Raw genomic sequence first — 22,148 nt, forward strand, 5'->3', positions numbered from 1 at the left:
ACTCACCCTAGCACCACCCTATCACCCTGAAGTTTTCACAGGATTGGACATGTTGGTGACTTCATGCACTAGCCTAGCACCACCCTACCACCCTATAGAAGAATAAAAGAAGAATGGACTCCCATACCAGGGAAAATGGTCCACTTTACAATGATATAAAATGATGTAGAAGAAGAAGACACACTAGACCATAACCCCAACTATGACACAACCACCTAATGATGATCCTAGACCTCCCAATACTGCCTCTTCAACTCTTGGCAGATAGACACTTGTACAACTTTTACAATGATGCTTTTACAATGACTCTGTCCAATGATACTTTTACAATGATTGTATGCAGTGCTTCCCAGTTGAAGACTTCATATGGTGAACTTCTTGCTGATGTTCTGCACCTTGATTGTTGCTCTTATTATGCTACCCTTTCTCACTCTTCAAAACATTAGATTATGCATTGAGTCTTCTCTTGATGAATATATAATACCTGCAAAAGGTCTGTAGCTTATCTCTGTTGCATCATTTTGCTACACCTTGCTCTTTGCTGCCCTAGAAAGTCTAGTCCTTTGCACCCCTTGACAACACTTGATCTAGTTTTTCTCCCCTTCTAGGAGCACAATATTTAATCCAATGTATCTTTGTGATTTTAGATCCCCAATATGTGATCTTCGGTCTTGTAGTATCCCTTTGATTCTTCTTTCCAATGCCACAGGTCTGACCCGATTTGGACTCTTCAAGACAAAGTTATGCCCAATCTCTCACAATGACCTAATTATGGACTAGTTCAGTAGAGCGAACTTGTACGGTGTGCCACGTGTCATTGTTTCCTCCTTCGGCTCTGAAATTGATACACATAAAACTACAGTCTATTCACTATCCACCACTTTTTACAGAATTCCAATCCTCTTCTCAGAGAGAGAGTTATGACGATGTTCCCAAGGTCACTTCTTTGAGATGAAATTCGGGAGCTTGCAAAAGCCCTAACTTCCACAGATCATATCTCCAAAAATATAACGAACCAAGATCTGAAATTCGGTCACCACGTTCATCAGGGTTGCGAATCAAATGGGTTTTCATTTCAGAATCTAAGACTTCGCAAAAATGAAGTTATAGCGAAAATGCAACGATCACTTCATTTGGAGGATATATGAGATTTCTTTTTATAGAGTTGAGAGGGGCTTCTATAGAGAATGTCAGAGGGATTTTAGGAGCTTAAAAAATTATTAATTATTGACTATTCAATGACCAAAACCAATTATGAGTGCCATGCCACAACGCCATAGGGTTTTAGCCCACTAACTGGGGTTACTAACTTCAAACATGAATATCTCTCAAACCGTGAAGAATTACTTGGCGTGCCATATATCAATGGAAACATGTCGAGGAATAGAATCCATATAGAAGATCCTTGACTCAAAATAGAGTAAGTTGTCAAGTCAAAATTCCCTTGCAAGATCAGGGTAGCCCCTGGTGTTGCTTGGGTTGACGTCAATGACAACCTCAGATCATCTTTAGATCAACAATAGCCTACACCAATATACAAATAAGTACTGAAAAATATATGAGACAACCACACAAAGGACACACTTATTTTTGGACTAAACGTCCCCGGAAAAACCCAATGTTGGAAAATCGTTGCAGCAAATATGAGGGTTTTGTTATTAAGCATATTTATGGATACAACTAGGGTGCCAAATCCGGCTCACCCAACAGAGAATAAACCCGACAGAAGTACCTCTATCTTGAGACAGATATTTTGGTGAATCCAGCAATTGGATGAACAAACCCCACAGGCATTTGCACTGTCCCCAGTGCTGTGCAGCGATGGTTGCTCCTAGCTCTGCGCTGGAACTGCATCACCTCCTCTATGAACTGCGTCACCCTCCCAGTGAACCTTCCCGGCTCAGAAATCGGTATGCTGAACTGATGCCCGATCTGCCTCACAGAAACCCCAACGCTGCCTCTGCGTGACTGCGTCAGCCCCTCTAGCTTTTGTGTCACCCTCTTGGAGCTGCGTTGTCTCTTCTTGGTACTGCACAACCTCTCTGTTATGAATTCTCGGCCTTGGACGAAAGTCCCACTGCCGAACTGCCCCTCTCTGCACTAGAAGCTTACTCCGAAATTCTCAGCAAACCACGCCCCATAATTTCGATCTAGCACAAGTGTTGCTCTCTCTGTGTGTATTCTCCAACTGATCCCAAGCCTTCCTTTATACTTTTCTTGTTGAGAAATCAATGACCGTGTTCTAATCTCTAATCAATGGCTAAGGTTAAATTAGACTTGATCCTCGTCACTTAGAAGCTTCTGGCCCATATTTACATTAATTCACTTTAATTATTTTAATTTCCTAAGTTTTGACTTAGGCACCATTAAAAATAATTAATTATTTGAATAACATGCACTTTGGGTGGAATTTCTCCAAAGGATTTCTGGGTCTTGGAGATCTCATGTGTTCTAGCCCCTCCTCAAAATTTTGGAGCTAGAGCAAATCCGATACCACCCAAAAATCAACAGAACATGGTGTTAGGTGACATGAGTCAGTTGGAGAACCGAGAATCGGGTGTTGTGCCATTCAGGATGGAGACAGGATGTGTGATGCGGGTCCAAGATGTACTGTTTGTACCAGGACTCAAATATAGTGTGATTTTCGTCTCGATGATCGAGAGGAAGGGGTTTGAGGTCTTGTTCCAGGATGGGAAGGCAAGACTCAGGCCTAGAGGCTCTAAGTCCGATGGGATTGTACTCGGAGTTAGAGAGCATGGTCTCTACAGGTTGACGGGTAAGCCTGTGGATCATGGAAAGAAGCAGGTGGAGCAGGTACAGGTTCCAAAGAAGCAGGTGCAGGTGAAGGTTCCAGAGAAGCAGGAGCAAGTGCAGGTGCAGGCTTCAGAGGAGCAGGTACAAGCTCCCGAGAAGAAGGTCCAGGTTCCAGAGACTCAGAGAGAGTCGAGTTCGAGAGGGAGCTTGCAAATTCAGAAGGAGACTTCGCAGCCCAAGAAGAGCGCGTGGTCAGTGAGGAGAAAGTGTGCTCCTACAACTGCCAAGAAGGAATAATGGAGAGAGTGGAAGATGTTACATGATAAGAAGAAGAAGTGTGGTGCTTCTAGCAGTGACAGCGACACTTCCAAGAGGCGTAGTTCATGCTTCAGGGATTGCTACAGTGGTGAGCGCCAAGAGTTGGGCAAGCATTGCGACTAGTGATGATGATGAGTTACTTCCTAGTCTTGGAAGTACCTCCCTTCCTAAGAGGGAGTGTTGATTTGTGTAGCTTGGGAGGTACTCCAAGCCTTAGGGTTCAGGGTTTGGAAGGCAAAGCACCATAAGGGCATCTTGTGGGCTTAGAATCCAAGTGTGGGGTTTTGCAACCATCAATGTTTGGGCCAAAACCATGATGGATTTGCGACATGTGATGGGTGAGGATGATAGTGCTTGGCGAAACGATTCCAACGCAACGAGAATCATCCGATTTTGAGTTGCCATTAGAGAGAAATTAATTTTTGAAGTTGACTAATTAACTATTAGATTTCAATTCATGTAGGCTTGAAATAAAATTCATCCAATAGATGGGTCTCTTCATAATTTTTCGAAGTCCCTCATTTGGATATAAAAGGAGGGTGAAATGATTCATTTTAGGCATCCAATTTGGTGTGCAACACTCGTCAAAAGTTAGCTCTGATTTTAGAGAAGCATAGCCGCAGCTAGATAAGACTTGGAATAGCATGGATAAATCTTCCTAGACAGCGTGGGAGAGGCCTATGGTTGAATGTTGAATCACTGCAAGAGAGTGCAGATTGGGTACATGATTGTTTAAGTGTAAGACAGATCTATTTGAGGTTGGTTTCAAGTGCGGTCTAGTGCTGGAAGACAGGTAGTCAAGGCCGAGGAAGATAGGAGCATGACATTGTTGTTTAAGGGTTGTTTGGGCAGTGTTTGAGGGAGGCCAAAGACCTACAACTGTTGTTGAGCTAGGCCGCAAGCCATAGGCAGCAGCTATAGTTGTTCCAAGGCAGCGTTGAGGAGGACAACCATTGTTTTGGACAACGTGGGTGTCGAGGAGCCTATCCTTGGAGGACCGCAACCCTTGAAGGGATTTGTTGGTAACTGCGTAGAGGGTTAAGGGCTGAAGTCGTTCCCTAGCCAAAGTTGCATGAGCAGTAAGAAAACAGTGAAGGACAACAATGTTTTTGTGGAAGAGTGTTGGGTCAAAGTGTTTGACTGGATTGGATCGTGACTTTGTAGCTTATGGGAGCCAAGTTGGAGGCTTGATTGTGTGATCGAGAGCCTCCTTAGGTGCAGATCTTGCAGTGATTGGATTAGGTGCCATTGATCTGATTAGAGGGTAGTGTGTTGGCTACCCAAAGTAGCCCTAGAGTAACAGACATGAAGGACGTTGTTGGTGCGTGATTGGGTGAAGTTTGGAGCCTTATGAGTAGCTCTTTGATGGACGAAAGAGGCTACTAGAAGGCAGATTGGAGCTCAAGTATTGGCCAACCTAGAGAGTAGTTTGATGAGCCCATGTACATGCAGTAGAAGTGACTTGTAGCATTTTTGGTGGCAACCCTCTTGGAGTCACGATGTGTAGTGGCCTTGATGGACTAAGGCACTACTAGTAAGCAATACGGGAGTGAAGGACTGGTTGGACAAGATACAATATCGAAGTTGCGCAATGAAGTTTGTCATTGTATCTTGTAAACCATAAACTATTGTATTACTCAGTTTTTTTAATATAACGAAGATTGGGATTGTAAAATATTGTACAATTTTGTTAAAACCGTGTATATTTGTGCATGTGTGATTTACGACTTTATATTTCCACTGTGCAAAGTAGTTTATGGTTGAGATTCTTGGTTCATATTGAGCCTGTAATGCAGGACGGTGGGCAGCCACCCTTGGGTCAGCGATTGATGAGGAGCAAACAGATAAACAGACATCTAGCAGGGTGGCATCATTTGCAGACACTTGTCCTCAGGAGGTGTTGGAGGTTGACAGGGTAGTTTCGCCAGAGGCTAGTAGACGACAGGAGCATGGAGTTTCCGATCAGAGGAGGAAGGAGCTGTTGGGTCAAAGTTTTGAGAGCAGCGTAGTTTATGCTTTAGGGATTGCTGCAGTGGTGAATGCCAACAGTTGGGCAAGTGTTGCGAGTAGTGATGACAATGATGAATTACTTCCTAGCCTTGGAAGTACCTCCCTTGCTAAGAGGGAGTTTTAATTTGTGTAGCTTGGGAGGTACTAAAACATTAAACTAAAACATGGATCACACATTCCTAAACTCCCTTAATAAACTAGCAGTAGCATGTTTATTTGTGTAGCTTGGGAGGCACTCCAAGCCCTAGGGTTCAGGGTTTGGAGGGCAAAGCACCACAAGGGCAGCTTGTGGGTTTAGAACCCAAGTGTTGGGTTTTGCACCCATCGATGTTTGGGCCAAAACCATGATGGATTTGCGACATGTGATGGATGCGGATGATAGTGCTTGGCAAGACGATTCCAATGCAATGAGAATCATCCGATTTTGAGTTGTCGTTAGAGAGAAATGAATTTTTGAAGCTGACTAATTAATTATTAGTATTCAAGTCAAGTAGGCTTGATGTAAAAATCGTCCAATAGATGGGTCTCTGCATAATTCGTTGAAGCCCCTCATTTGGATATAAAAGCAGGGTGAAATGATTCGTTTTAGGCATCTAATTTGGTGTGCAACACTCATCAAAAGTTAGCTCTGATTTTAGAGAAGCCTAGCCACAGCTAGAGAAGACTTGGGACAACGTGGATAAATCTGCCTAGGCAGCACGGGAGAGGCATGTGGTTGAAGGCCGAATCACTGGAGGAGAGTGCAGATTGGGTAAAAGACTGTTTAAGGGTAAGAAAAATCTGTTTGAGGGTTGTTTCAAGTGTGGTCTAGTGCAGGAAGACAGGTAGTCAAGGCCAAGCAAGATAGGAGCATGACAATGTTGTTTAAGGGTTGTTTGGGCAGTGTTTGAGGCAGGTTGAAGATCTACATCTGTTGTTGGGCTAGGCCGCAAGCCATAGCCAACAGCTAGAGTTGTTCCAACTCAACGTTGAGGAGGACAAACACTATTTTGGACAACGTGGGTGTGGAGAAGCCTATCCTTGGCGGACTGCAGACCTTGAAGGGATTTGTTTCTGACTACATAGAGGGTTAAGGGCTGAAGTTGTGCCCTAACCACAATAGCATGAGCAACAAGCAAACAGTGAAGGACAACAACGTTTTGTGGAGGAGTGTTGGGTCAAGGTGTTTGACCGGATTGGATCATGAGTTTGCAGCCTCTGGGAGCCAAGTTGGAGGCTTGATTGGGTGATCGAGAGCCTCCTTAGGTGCAGATCTTGCAGTGATTGGATTAGGTGCCATTGATCTGATTATAGGGCAATGTGTTGGCTACCCAAAGTAGCCCTAGAGCACTAGATAAGAAGGACGTTGTTGGTGCGTGATTGGGTGAAGTTTGGAGCCTTATGAGTAGCTCTTTGATGGATGAAAGAGGCTACTAGAAGGCTGATTGGAGCTTAGGTATTGGCCAACCTAAAGAGCAGTTTGATGAGCCCATTTACATGTAGCAGAAGTGACTTGCAGCATTGTTAGGTGGCAGGCCTCTTAGAGACTCGATGTGTAGTGGCCTTGATGGACTAAGGCACTACTAGTGAGCAGTACGCGAGCGAAGGACTGGTAGGACAAGGTATGACATCAAAGTTGCGCAACAAAGTTTGTCATTGTATCTTGTAAACCATAGACTGTTGTATTACTCAGTTTTTTTAATATAATGAAGATTGGGATTGTACAATTTTGTTAAAATCCGTATATATTTGTGCATGTGTGATTTACTACTTTATATCTCCATTGTGCAAAGTAGTTTATGGTTGAGATTCTTGGTTTGGTAGCATCAGTGATTTTAAGACTCTAACCTAGACCCAAGGTCGTGGAAACTCAACATGGTATCAGAGCATGTCTAAGCTACTTTGGAAGTAAGTAAATCAGAGTTGTTTGCAGGGAAGTATAGTGTGAGAGGGAGTTGGTCACATTGTGAGTGAAGGGCTCACCACAATATCGAAGTTGTAGGCAGGTCTCCAGTATGAGGACAGGTTGGAAGGGTTGTCCAACTATACTCCTTGGAAGGAAAGGATCAAGTTGGTCTTGAAGGTCAACAAGATCTGGGATTTTGGCGAGAAAGAGGTCAAGAAGCCAACCAACCCTAAGGAGCTAGAAATATATGATGATTTGGATACGAGGGCGAGATTGATCATCCTAGATGGTGTGAAGGATGCCCTAATACCTCATTTGTCCGGGAACAACAATGCACACAAGGTGTGGATGGCTCTTCAAAATTTGTTCTAGAATAAGAACGAGAACCAGGTACTAGTATTGGAGGATAAGTTGAAGTCCACCAAGATGATAAAGGGTGAAAGTGTGACCTCGTATCTGACGAGATTGTCTCAGGTCAGAGATGAGCTTGCTGCCATCGGCATGTCTGCCTCAGATGGAGATATGGTAAGGATTGCGTTGAAAGGGTTCACCGAGGATTGGAAGCCCTTCATCAAAGGGATCGTTGCTGGGAGAAGCTGCCAGATTGTGATAGGCTGTGGGATGACTTGATTCAAGAAGAGCTGTGAGATGAGGATATTTATTCGAAGAAGAAGGTTGCAGATGATGACATGGCACCTGCATCACGAATGAACGATAAGCAAAAGGACTTGAGTAAAGTCAAGTGTTTCAACTGTAGCGAGATGGGTCATTTTTCGTCGACATGTCCGATGAAGAAGAAGGTAAATGATGAGAAGAAGAAAGGAAAGCAGGCCGCTAGCATTGCCACTTCAGCTGAGATAGATGATCTCTCCAGGAGATTGGAAGAGGACTTTGCTACGATATCTCATTTCTCACAGGGTAATGTCAATGAGGATGGATGGTACGTGAACAGGGGTGTGACGAAACATATGACAGGGTCACGGGATGTTTTTGAGACTCTAGCTGAATGGGACTCAAAGTTGCACATGGTGTTGGGTGACAAGAGTCAATTGGAGAACTGAGGATCTGGTGTTGTGCCATTCAGGATGGAGACAGGATGTGTGATGTGGGTCCAAGATGTATTGTTTGTACCTGGACTCAGATATAGCGTGATTACCGTCTCGATGATCGAGAGGAAGGGGTTTGGGGTCTTGTTCTAGGACAATAAGGCAAGACTCAGGCCTAGAGGTTCTAAGTCCAATGGGATTGTACTCGAAGTTAGAGAGCATGGTCTCTACAGGTTGATGGGCAAGCCTGTGGATCATGGAAAGAAGCAGGTGGAGCGGGTACAAGTTCCAAAGAAATAGGAGCAGGTGCAAATGAAGGTTCCAGAGAAGTAGGAGCTGGTGTAGGAGCAGGTACAAGTTCTCGAGAAGAAGGTCCAGTTTCCAGAGACTCAAAGGGAGTCGAGTTCGAGAGGGAGCTTGCAAATTCATTGGGATACTCTGTAGCCCAAGAAGAGAGCGTGGTTAGTGGGGAGCAAGGGTGCTGCTACAATTGATAAGAAGGAATCATGTAGAGAGTAGAAGACATTACAGGATAAGAAGAAGAAGCAGGGTGCTTCCAATAGTGATAGCGACACTTTCGAGAGAGGCATAGTTCATGCTTCAGGGATTGCTGTAGTGGTGAGCACCAAGAGTTGGGTTAGTGTTGCTAGTAGTGATGATGATGATGATGAGTTACTTCCTAGTCTTGGAAGTACCTCCCTTGCTAAGAGGGAGTGTTAATTTGTGTAGCTTGGGAGGTACTCCAAACCCTAGTGTTTAGAGGGAAAAGCGCCACAAGGGTAGCTTGTGGGCTGAGAACCCAAGTGTTGGGTTTTGCACTCATCGATGTATGGGCCAAAACCATGAGGGATTTGCGACATGTGATGGATGAGGATGACAGTGCTCGACGAGATGATTCCAATGCAACAAGAATCATTTGATTCCGAGTTGGCGTTAGAGAGAAATGAATCTTTGAAGTTGACTAATTAATTATTGGTTTTCAAGTCATGCAGGCTTGATGTAAAATTCGTCCAATAGATGGGTTTCTTCATAATTCGTTGAACCCCCTCATTTGGATATAAAAGGAGGGTGAAATGATTCATTTTAGACATCCAATTTGGTGTGCAACACTCTTCAAAAGTTAGCTCTAATTTTAGAGAAGCCTAGTCGCGGCTAGATAAGACTTGGGATAGTGTGGATAAATCTGCCTAGACAATGTGGGAGAGGCCTGTGGTTGAAGGTCGAATCATTGTAGGAGAGTGCGGATTGGGTATATGATTGTTTAACTGTAAGACAGATCCATTTGAGGGTTGTTTCAAGTGTGGTTTAATGCAGGAAGACAGGCAGTCAAGGCCAAGGAAGATAGGAGCATGACAATGTTGTTTAAGGGTTGTTTGAGCAATTTTTGAGGGAGGTCGAAGACCTACAGTTGTTGTTGGGCTAGGCCGCAAGCCACAGCCAGCAACTAGAGTTGTTCCATGGCAACGTTAAGGAGGATTTGTTGCTGACTAGGTAGAGGGTTAAGGGATGAAGTTGTGAACTAGCCAAAGTTGCATGAGTAGCAAGCAAACAGTGAAGGACAATGGTGTTTTGTGGAGGAGTGTTGGGTCAAAGTGTTTGATCAAATTGGATCGTGACTTTGCAGCCTCTAGGAACCAAGTTGGAGGCTTGATTGGGTGATCGAGAGCCTCCTTAGGTGCAGATCTTGCAATGATTGGATTAGGTGCCATTGCTCGGATTAGAGGGCAGTGTGTTGGCTACCCAAAGTAGCCCTAGAGCAGTGGACAAGAAGGACATTGTTGGTGCATGTTTGGGTGAAGTTTGGAGCCTTATGAGTAGCTCTTTGATGGATGTAATAGGCTAATAGAAGGCAGATTGGTGATCAGGTATTGGCCAGCCTAGAGAGCAGTTTGATGAGATTGTGTACATGCAACGAAAGTGACTTGCAGCTTTGTTAGGTGGAAACCTTCATGGAGTCTCGATGTGTAGTGGCCTTGATGGACTAAGGCACTACTAGTAAGCAGTACGAGAGCGTAGGACTAGTAGGACAAGATACGACATCGAAGTTGCGCAATGAAGTTTGTCATTATATCTTGTAAACCATAGACTGTTGTATTACGCGGTTTGTTTAATATAATGAAGATTGGGATTGTACAAATTGTACAATTTTGTTAAAAACCGTGTATATTTGTGCATGTGTGATTTATTGCTTTATATTTCCGCTATGCAAAGTAGTTTATGGTTGAGATTCTTGGTTTGGTAGCGTCAGTGATTTTAAGACTCTAACCTAGACCCAAGGTCGTGGAAGTTCAACACAACAAACATGAGACCCCTCTCAAAGGGGATTTATGTTGTTCTTTAGAGAGAATAGCCAAAGAATGTGCAGAAGGGGGAGGAAATAGAACAATATTTTCTTTTGGGGGGACAGATTTGAAGCACATGAGGGTCACATGGAAAGTTCTCTTCAAAGTTAATGAACTAGATGCCCTCCTTTCCAAAGTGAGCCGATTAGATGGGAAGAAAATAATTTAGGCTCTAAAACTAGCTATGCTTGCTCTCATACAACACAAGCTCTTGGACGAACCTTGTGAAGGGGTTCGACTTCCAGTTGCATCTTGTCTCAGTAACATCATGAGACTAACCACCCCTATAACTCCTTACAATGATGATGTTATGAGGAAAGTTTTCAGATAGATAGTAGAGACTTTCCAGGACTTGGACAACAGTGCAGGCTCTACCTTTGGAAAGAAGTTGCAGATTTTAGAAGTCGTGGCCATGGTCAGAACATATGAAGTCATGTTTGATCTTGAGTGTGATGATCTTATCCTGCAGATGTTCTGATGCTTCTTCAGCATGAGGAAACATCATCCTGACACAGTCATAGCACACATACAGTCCATCTTGTCATCATGTATGAGAGGCCGCGATGCCATTTTCCGTGAGTTGCAGTCTCAGTTCCTGTCCATTTGGAGGAGAGAACAGTTGGTCTCACCTGCTTCTTATGAACTAACCGAGAGGTTGGTTGAGCAGAACATTGGGTTGTTTAGGAGACAATTAACCAGGGAGGGTCTGCTCAGGTTTGGGGGATCATGCAGCAGGAATGAGCTGAGGAAGGGACTTTACTTCATCTGCAGGGGACCTTGTGGACCTGATCATTCATGCTTGAGTGACACTAAGGAGATGATAGAGGTAGAGCAGGAGGAGATTCCTTCTGACTCTTAGGGTGTGTATTCTTCTTTGGACGAGTCAATGGGTTCATTCGAGGATGCCTCTGAGGAGCATGAGTCATGTAGGTTGTTGACAGTAGGCCAGATTTATATGATGAGCAGTTAGTCGACCCTATGGGGGACATTCAAGATGGTGTGTCACTAGTGATGAGTCAGCATGAGTAGCATATGATGGAGCATGAGTCAGCTAAGGAAGATGATGTGCATAGTATGCATGATGAGCCTTTTGGGGAGAGCTAGTTAGAGTTCATATTGAGCCTGTGATGGAGCATGATGGGCAGCCAACCTTGGGGTCAACCATTGATCAGGAGCAGGCAGGTGTACAGACATCTATTAAGGTGGCAGTATTTGCAGACAGTTGTCCTTAGGAGGTGTTGGATGTTGACAGGGTAGTTTCGCGGGAGGCTAGTAGATGGCAAGAGCATGGAATTTCCGATCAAAGGAGGGAGGAGCTGTTGGAGATGGTGGTGCATCCATCTTTGGGCCGACCCACTGATGAGGTGCAGGTAGATGCACAAGCATCTAGCAGAGCTCTAGTATTTTTAGGGAGAAACCCTCTCCAAGAGTACATAGATAGGGCTTGTAGCACAGTTTGGCCACTTGTACCCATTACAGGGAGAGAGGTCGTGTTTTCTCGATGGATATATGCCTTTCTATAGGTGTTTCTCCCCCTTAGTTTAGGCTGACTTGTCTAGTTTGAGGCTGAGTTGGTGGAGGCCTAATTGACGAATTTTACAATAAAATAAATTTCTCCTTTGACAAACAAATCCCAAGAAGGGTTCTTTACAATATGACATGGACAAGGACACTTGGCATAAACCCTGGAAGCCTGCAATGGATGCTTTGACCTATAAACAATTGACCCAAGCATGAAACCCATGCTTTAATAAGTCAATTTCTTTAATAATAAAATTTCATGATTCAAATACAAGTATGAAGATCGACACTGGTTACCTTTTTTAACACACCATCTTAACTAGGGAGGTATTCATAATTACAAATATATAGAGGTACATGGAATATCTCCAAAATGAACTATGAAGAGTTTTAGCACAGTCAGTGTTGCAAACTAAAAACCTAACCAGGGTATTCTATCCGAGTGGACTAAGATGGACTCAACCTTTCAGCCACTCTAGGTACCATCAGGCTTACTAGCTAACCATCAACCCAGGGATATAGGTGCATATCCAAGGTCAAATCTCCATGACCAATGCCACCCTCCCTCTTCGGGATCTAGACATCAACACATAGGTCAGCCAAATGTCCTCCCAAGCATCCACCATTAGATGCTTCAACTCTCCCTATCAAACTAGATATATCCATTTGTCCAAGCATGCTTCCAGAGTGTTCAACCTTTTTATGGAGAGATTTACCTATACAAACACAAACCCCAATCAATAATAAACTTTCAAATATACATACAAGTAAACACAAATCTTTGGGGTCCTCAATCATTTTGATGTTATCTTGTTAGAAGTTTTCTTCTTTCACTTCTTCAGCAGAACCAAATACAACCTCAGTACTTCTCAAGTCTTCATGAATCACGAACCTTTATCTATAATACTTTCATTCATTTGGTTCCATTCTTACTTCACGGTAATCACTGTCATAATATTCCCTCCCTCTCAACTGGGGAGATATACACACTTCCTTCTTCTATAACATCGGAGAGCCTTTCATGGCTCTATTCCTTCTTACAACATCAAGGTCATCTTGATCATCATAACTTCCTTTATCATGCTTATTATTATCATACGAACATCTTCATCATCTAAAGATTATGTACCTGCAAAACTTTGATATCACGTACAACCAAATACAAACATACAGAAGCATGAAGTTAACTATATCAAAATTACGTTACTATAATGGAAGCATTTAGATTTTAGATATCAAACACCTAAACTTAGTTAGGTTCATAAACAACAAGAGTTACATCTCTTTACATACTAGACTTCAACTTCTTGCTAGGGTTTTGTCACAAACCCTAGACTTCATCTTTGAGACACAAATCCTTAGATATCAGTGATTTAATCAAATAACAATCCAATCATTGTGCTATACATTAACAATATGCTTTTGCATGTCATACTTTTACTAGGGTTAGTTGCAAACCCTAGATTTTATCATCAAAACTAAATCATATAGAAAAGCAATATCATCATATCCTAGAATACCAATCTCTATTGGGGTTTTATAGAACCTAGTAAACTAAAACATGAGTATCAACAATTAGGTTAGCATACTTGCATATACATATCTAGGATGCAATTCACATCAATATTTACTAGGTAAACCCAAGACACAAACATTAATATATCAAATTTAGATACACAAAAGTTTTCTTTGGGCTAGGGTTTTGATCGAATGAATATACACCTAGGGTTTCATTCCTAGGAACTTATTATAGATATTATAGGGGTTTTGCTCATAAACCCTAATTTAACAAACTCTAAATATCTAGGGTTTCAATACACAACTTAGGGATTATTAGCAAGCCCTAAAAGGCTGGGGTTTTTATAGTGAACCCTAAAGGTTAGAGTTACACAAGAATAAATAATATCATGAGGTTAGATTCAATCTAATGATTAATCACCTTAACATGAATCTTTGTGATTCAAAACCCTAGACATGACGATGTCAGTAATGTAAAGAAAATTGATCGTACTTATTACATGAAGAGAACTTTATAACAAAGCTTATAGTCTAAGACATACCTTGAGTTGTTCCTTAACAAACCTTGTAAGACATCAATTCTTAAAGGGCTTCCTTTTCAATAGAACTTCTACCATGCTTCAAGTTTATCTTTTGAAGTTTCCTCCATAACCCTTGAGCATTTCACAAGCTTTCCTAACCAAGGAAATTATATAGAGAAAGGTTATTAGTATACAATATAAACAAGTACTGATGTGAGGAGGAAACCAAACATGAGAAGATGATACAAAGAACAAAATACTTATCTTTTTTAGAAGGCTCCCTTTTAACCCAATCTTTGAGGGATACCTACAACTTATCAAAAATTCAAAAATGTTCTAACAAGACATGTTAGACCTACAAACTCTAGAAATCAAAACATAAAGGAAAACAACTCAAAATTTAAAATAGAAGTCCAAGAGGGATATGTGAGAGAGAGAGGACTTAGGAGTATAAGTCCTTGACTTCTGATTCTTCGGTCTTGTTCTTCTTGGGTGGAGCTTCATTGGTAACATTTGCTTGATCCCTATCTCTCTTCTTATTCCTTGGATTCTTCGGACATTGATTTTTGTAGTGACCCATCTTGTGACAATTGTAACATTTGATCTTGGATAGGTCAATCTTCTTCTTTGGTCCTTTGAACTTCTTGAAGGTTCCCTTCTTCTTGTGATGAGCAAAATAGGCATTAGAGGTGTTTTCTTCTTCATCCTCCTTCTTATTGTTTACTAACAATACTTGAGCTTCTTCTTGACTACATGCATTCCACATTTGTTCAAATGTTGGAGTATCCTTCCAACTGTTAAGTCCTGATGCAAAGGCACTCCAAGATTTTGATAGTCCTAGAAGAGCAGTAATTACGAGCTCCTTTTCTAGGACAACTTCATCTATTGCTTGGATTTCATCTATGATTCTAGATATCCTTATAAAGTAGGATGACACAGTGTTGTATTTTGTCATCTTAATAGTCCTTAATTCATTTTTAAGGCTTGCTATTTGACCAATGTTCTTGATGTTGAACAATTTAGTGAGAGCCTCATACATTTCTTGAGCAGAATTTATGTTAGATTTGTATGGAATTAGGTTATCCTTAACTCCATCCACTATAAGGTTCATACCCAAGATTTCAATTTCTCTAAACTTTGCTTTTTTCTGCTTCACTTGATTCATTTGTAGGCTTCTTGATTTTTCCTTGAACGAGATCCAAAACTTTGTTCTTTTCAAGAATGAGGTCTATCCTCTTTTTCCAAGCCCTGTAGTTGGAGGCTCCTTCTAGTTTGTTTTCTCCCTTCATTGAGTTTGACATAGTTCCTGTAGATAGTAGACTTATCTCCTTATATGATCCTTTTTCCTTAATGACCTCTCTTTGATCTTCTTTTTCTCAATAGATCTTCAACTTGCCTTTTTCCTTCCTTCTTCATCTTAGCTCTAAAACCATGTTGGAAAACCAGAAAGGCAGAAATATTTCCTTATGTTGATAATTACTTGTGATATTATTATGTTCTTAATAACATCTTTATCTTCTTCTCATCAAGAAATTATCAAAGAAAAAACATAAAGATCAGGGACACCAGAAGTAAGCACTTAGCTAGGGCTAAAACCCCTATATAGGGGAAAATCCAGTTAGAAAATCTTCCTTCAGTAATTCAAAATGCGATGGACCAAGACCTTAGACCAACAGACCTTCCTCCTCCACCAAGTCAGTCTTTCAAGATGATTTAGTGACCTCTTCTTATCTAGCAGTTTTAGCCCAACAACAACCTAGAAATTCAACTTCCCGGCTACAGAACTTCGACCCCCAACAACAAAATTTCAGCCCAACAACAAAACAGAAGTTTCGACCCTTCTTGCAGCGTAGTAGCTTCACAAGAGAGAGAGAGAGAGAGAGAGAGAGAGAGAGAGAGAATTTTTACTTCTTATGCTTGAGATAGACCTCCTTCTCCTTCACTAGCCCTTTTTCACCTTCTTCCTTGAATTCACACTTTTTACTGCCCCAGCAATTGCAAATCAAAATTGATGAGTGAGTGTATCAAATGAGGTCGAGTTGTTAGCTTTATATAGGTGTTTCTACCCCTCAGTTTAGTTCGACTTGTCCAGTTTGAGGTCGACTTGGTGGAGGAGGTCTAATTGACCTCTTTTACAATAGAATAAAAAATTTCTTTGACAAATAAATCCCAAGGAGGTTTCTTTACAATATGACATGGACAAGGACACTTGACATAAACCCTAGAAGCCTACAATGGAGGATTTGATCTAGAAACAATTGACCCAAGCATGAAACCCATGCTTTAATAAGTCAATTTCTTCAATAATAAAATTTCATGACGCAAATACAATTATGAAGACCGACACTAGTTACATTTTTCAATAGACTCCTACTAGACCACCATGACCTTCTCAAAAATTAGACATTTGTCGTGGCAAGAGGTGTTAAAAATATGCAACTTCAGTCAAATTCTACTTTGGACATCTTTCTTGATGGAGAAGACCAAAATCGACCTAAAGATCACACAAAACGGATAAGGGAAAGTGTACTTATGAAGAAAATCCCACATGTGCACATTTGACAAGGTCGGCCCTAAAGCAAAGTGGACACCCTTGGAAAGCTATAAATAGAAGTGACCTCTATATCATTTAGACACCATCATGAGACACTCTTCTATCTTTGTTTTTGGCTTGCATAGGTCTGAGGCTCATTTGTGGAGGAATAGGTTTGTTCTGAGGTGAAATTGCAGGGTCTGAAGCTCGCATCTCAGTTTTACGGTTTTGGGCCACTGTCACAAGCACAACACAGGAAGAAATTGACCTCAGTCACTTGCACAAAAGCTCATCCGTGCAACTTGAGCCTTCCAGTCACATGGACAACTCTACGTCCATGCAACTGGGATTTAGGGTTTCAAAATCGTAGTTGCTCGCTTCCCTTAGACCAGATCCGACCCCAGTCGCTTGCATGCCATGCTTAAGGGTGCGACTGGGCTGCTATAGTCACTGCATGAATCCTCCTCTATGCAATTGGGACTTAAATGATGAAATATCAGTTTTTCGAAGATTTCGCTCAGTGACTGTAGGGTTCGGTAGTTGACTGCAGACAATGATAGTTCATTACAATCTTTAGAATCAGATTTTTGAGTGTAAGCTTTGTTAGGTTCATTTATGGATGTTGTAGTTGTTTTTGCTAGTTAGTTACATAGATGAAGATATGGATCATTGTACTCTCTTTTGCTAAATCATTTGATGACAATCTAAGAAGAAGAAGAATTTGAAAGGGTTTTCCCCATAGTGGGTTTTGCCTTGGTCTCTGACCAATCTTGGTGTCTTTATGTGTGAATGTTTTTCTTCTATTGTTCCGTTATGATCCGCTGCATTGATGATGACAATATTGTTCTTTCTACATAGTTGCATATGTTGATAATCATGTAAATCTGAATAAAGTTATGATGTTATGGGGTGACTTAATGTGTTAATGAAGAAATGCAATTATCAAAGCAAAGAACAATATAACCGTATGAAAAATTAACAAGAGGCCCAAGCATTAGCAGTAGAAATTGGATTTTCTTGTCTTTTATAGTTTCTAGTAGTTTTTGTAATTGTTGACTCTTTCATATTTATTATGATATTTTTTGTAAACATTATATGACAATTTAAGTTTGAAGTTGGCAATCATAACTCATTAGTAATGAATTACAAATATATTATATGATGCTTCATGAATGTTGAAAGTTGAAACATTTCATTTCATGTTAGATATTCTTTGTTGTATTGGTTAAAAGTACAACTTTAGTGATGAATGATGATAAATGCTATATATTGAATTTTCAAAGCTTGAAACTTTAAGATTGATGAATCACGAGGCTCGATATGTTGTATGTTACTATCTTGTGGACTTGGTTGATGAGGATTATAACTTCTAGATGATTGTTGTTATATGGTTCAATCCATGTTTTTATGTTTTTTATATCTAGTTCATCATTCTGAATGCTTTTGTTGACATATATGCATCAAAATATATAAAAATATGTATTATATAAAAAATCACTCTCGAACCGAGAGCTTTTGAAAATGTCACTCCCTGATCCCTCTCCCAAGTAACCTTGATTTGGAGACCATCAAAGAAGTTCATTAAAAGGACAAAAAAAATAAAATAAGCCTAAAAGTACAAGTAGAAAAAAAGGAGAACCAAAGGAAGAAAGATGGAAGTTTTAAGACTTTTTTTGGGCTACATTCTCGCACACGTGCAAAGGAATTAGGGCATCATTTTGTTGCAGCAAGACTGAATTGCAGTCATCTCATGGAAGCCAAAGTTGGGTGTCAAAAGGATCAATTCTGGAAGCCGAATTTCTAAGGAGAAAGAAGCACCCTAAGCAAAGGAGAGAGAAGGCCTAATTCTGCCCTAAAATCACTCACATGTGCGAAAATCAGAACTGTAGTATAAGCTGAAAAGTTGTAGACCTGAAGTAGTAGCCGAAATTCTAAAATAGAGGTCGAAATCTGAAGTTTGAAGTTGTTTGACTAGCGTTGACTTTGTGGAAGGAAAGCTCATCAAGAAAAAAGGTTGACTTGGTCTTGGAGGGGTCTTTATCTTGGGTCTAAAGGTCTTGGAATTCGTCATTTGAAGATTCTATAAGAAGAAAATAATTCTTGTGGGTTTTCCTCTATAAGAGAGGTTTTGGCCCTGGCTAGTAGCCTATATCTTGTGTCTTCTTGTTCTGTTGATCTTCATAGTTTGGTAGTTGTTTGATAATACGAACATTATAATAATCAAGAGAAGAAGAAGCTAATTACAAGAACGTCAAGTTTAGGTAAAAGAATATCACAAGAAGTTAACAAAGATAAGAGAAATCACCCTCATCTAGCTGCCCTTGATTTCTCAACAGCGCCAATCGCATCATGGTGACTAGTTGAGTGAGTACCATTGGTTAGGAGTGCTAAAATGGGTTGTGGTACCTATTGATGATAATGACGCTAATGGAAGTCAAGAGTGTTGACCTAGATGATGATGATATCGATGAATTGTACCCTTCTTTAGAGAGATCATGTATACAAAGAACATCTAGATAGTCATTATGAATAGCTCCATAGCTAAGAGGGAGTGCTGAATTTCGTACCTATGGTTGGTCTTCATAATCCATCATTTGTGCTTATAATGATGAAAATATAAATTGTATTTTTAAAAGAAAAATTTATTTGAAGCATGTTCTTCATGCTTGCAAGAAAAGAAATTATTTATTTGTTTTTATATTCAAGAGAAATTTTATAAGGTATGTTCTTCATGACCTTATTCAAAGCGGGAAAAATGAAAATTTGAAATTTTTATTTGCCTCCACAAGTGACCAAGTCATCCCTCCAAGAGACATGTCAGCCTGCCCATGAGAGACACCCCTTTTCAAAGTGGGAAAAATGAAAATTTGAAATTTGTATTTTCCCCCAAAAGTGACTAAGTCAGCCCTCCAAGAGACATGTCATCCTGCCCTTGAGAGACCCATTTTCAAAGTGGGAAAAATGAAAATATGAAATTTGTATTTGCCTCCACAAGTGACCAAGTTGGCCCTCCAAGAGACATGTCAGCCTGCCCATGAGAGACACCCATTCGCATGATTTGAAGACTATAAATAGCCCATTCGACCTCCTCCCAAGTGTACTTAAAATCAGCTTGTCTATCTCTGTTCCAAGTGAAGAAAGACAAGGACTACAAGGCCAAAAACAGAAAGAAGAGATTTGTTTCCTTTGCCCTCGCACTATTGATCAAAGGAGGCCAAGTTTTGGACGATTTCTGTGGCATATTTTCCTGTGACATAAGTGCAAAGTCTGATGCAGAGTTGCAGGACGAATTTCGACCATCTTGGAGATCTGAAGCAGACCTTGTTGCAGAAGCTTTTGTGGACAGAATTGAGGACACTTGTCTTGGATATTGTGGAGGATTGACTTGGCTCCTGGTGGATGGCCATCTTGCTGGTCAGCTGACTTTGATGCATCTCTTGTTACATTGATTCTCTAAGGAAAAGGTTGGCTGGGTTTTCCCCCTCAGTGGGTTTCCCTAGGGTAAAATCTTCTTGTCTCTTTGTCCATTTGTGATCTCTACTGTCTTACTTTCTATGGTGTTGAATTTGTGAAATATAAATACTTAATGATCATACTGCTGCACTAAACAACATCTACGTCATTGGAAGTAATTATCATAGTTCAAAAATAAAAGTACCTGCATCTATTTTACTTGAAAAATTTAACACTTGCGAATATATATATATGCTATCTGCTTTTCAAAATATCCTGAATAAAGGAATTTTAGGAAAACTTGTATTGTTATTGAGAATTTCTATCTCCATATCTCATCCTAGGTTTTAATTTGCTCTCATTGGTTTCTTTTCCTAAATGTAATTATTTGAAAGTTTCCATTAAAGATCTATATTATTCGGCTTCTTTGCATGCATTGGCATTAGAATGTGATGTCCAGTATCTAGTGGGACCAATAATTTTTATCTCTTCTTGATTTAGGTTGTTCTTAGAGGATATATGCTGTGCTAAAGTCATATGGTCTGCTCATCAGCATTTGAAGTTCCCTAGGTCAGTTTCACCTTCACATAGGCATCTATTCGATTGAACTTTTAGGATTGGATTGCTTCTAATAATCTACTATCGTCAATAAAACCAGACAGTTGAACCTTGCAAAACTGTTGTGTTCTTCAACGAAGGTATTCCCTTTCGGATAACGACTTTCACAGCTGGCCGGTATTATTATCCATTGCCCTGTTCTTTCAATGCTCATATTCATGGTATTATGATCTGATCTGTAGTCCATAGTTTCTCTCTGCTCAAGTCATTCATTGCAACATGAGGGCATTAAAGCACATCCCTTCCCACTCTTTTCCTTTTAAAAGATATTTAGTGTGTGAAACTCTACTTATGCTTGTCTCCATAAGAAAGATGTAGGAAAAGTCGGGGGAAACTGAGCTGGAAAATAAAGCTTCCTCTAATTTTCCTGACCAAATGCAACTGCGTTCTTGATTTTCATTTGATTAAAATGCATTCTTGATTTTCATTTGGCTAAGATACTTGCTATTTCATGAATAAATAGAATTTCTAAAATATTAAACTTCTTGGAATAGTTGCATATGCGTATTCCTTTGTTAGACTATGCATCACCTACAATCTTGGAAAGCGTGTATGCTCTTTCATTAACAATTTTCATTTAAATGATCAGTATGTTACCGAGAATGGCAGGCTCAGGGATATAATAAGGGAATGGAGCACACGTGCTGCTAAGGTACAGTCCCTAATCTTGTTTATTCACTACAGTTTTCTTCAATGATTTGACGAGTCGTTCATAAGTTACTGTACTTCATCAATGTTTTGACTTCTCACATGTATTTTGGATGGCATATTTAAACTTATGAATGTCAAAGGTGGAAAGGGCACTAGAGGGCGAGAAGCTTTCAAATGTTGAATTACAAAAGAAGATAACAACACAGAGGCATTCAAATGAAGAATCAACTTGATTTTTGTTGGGGTACCTACGTATGTTTATTGCTTTCCTTAGATGTACAAAACGCTTTTTTTCTCAACTTGAAAATTTTCTTATGATTTTGTATAATAATTAAGGGAGAAATCCTCTTGCTTTTTCTCAAATGAGCTCCCGAGCTTGTTTGTATGATAATTTAACCAACATTGACAATGTAGCGTCTAGTGTCAATAGTTCAATCTGTTTTATATATTTTGTAATCATGTCCATTTTCCCTTATTCTGGGATTGGATCATTTATGTTAAAAACAATAATCAACTGCAGAGAAAGATGTATAACATCATAATCAAAAGTGATCTTGTTTTTCAAATCGATGTGGAATGAGGTTTGTTTATAATAGGCTCCCGAGCTTGTTTGTATGATAATTTAACCAACATTGACAATGTAGCGTCTAGTGTTAATAGTTCAATCTGTTTTATATATTTTGTAATCATGTCCATTTTCCCTTATTCTGGGATTGGGATTGGATCATTTATGTTAAAAACAATAATCAACTGCAAAGAAAGATGTATAACATCATAATCAAAAGTGATCTTGTTTTTCAAATCGATGTGGAATGAGGTTTGTTCATAATTTTATGTATAAACCGGTTATCTTTAGTTTGCAATATATTTTTTAAATGTTTCTTAAAGGATTTGTGACATGTGATGTTTTTATTAAGATGATAATAATTGACAAGTATGATATACAGTGTTGCTGTTTAGTACCCGCTAAAAAGTAAT

At 40.2% G+C, this 22,148-nt stretch overlaps 1 protein-coding gene across 3 annotated transcripts in view; it reads left to right on the top strand.

Annotated features, from left to right (window-relative positions):
• The window catches only part of LOC149253499 (protein FIP1-like), a 482,913-nt gene extending 461,177 nt beyond the window's left edge, over nucleotides 1-21,736 (top strand). The window contains exons 13-15 of one of the 3 annotated variants that reach the window (XR_016267076.1): nucleotides 20,403-20,471; nucleotides 21,109-21,171; nucleotides 21,311-21,327. Coding sequence is in view for 2 of the 3 variants with exons in the window: in XM_089459926.1 (XP_089316052.1) it covers nucleotides 21,109-21,171; nucleotides 21,311-21,403 (156 nt within the window). In the remaining variant the exon portion in view is untranslated. Of the gene's footprint in view, nucleotides 1-20,402; nucleotides 20,472-20,559; nucleotides 21,172-21,310 lie in introns of those variants that run through there. The other 2 variants (XM_089459927.1, XM_089459926.1) reach the window with 2 other exon arrangements.
• Nucleotides 21,737-22,148: the final 412 nt, after the last annotated feature.

Source organism: Pinus tabuliformis, chromosome 7 (genome assembly GCF_031772625.1).
Source record: "Pinus tabuliformis cultivar Carrire ecotype Pingquan chromosome 7, CPIR1, whole genome shotgun sequence".
Lineage (NCBI taxonomy): Eukaryota > Viridiplantae > Streptophyta > Pinopsida > Pinales > Pinaceae > Pinus > Pinus tabuliformis.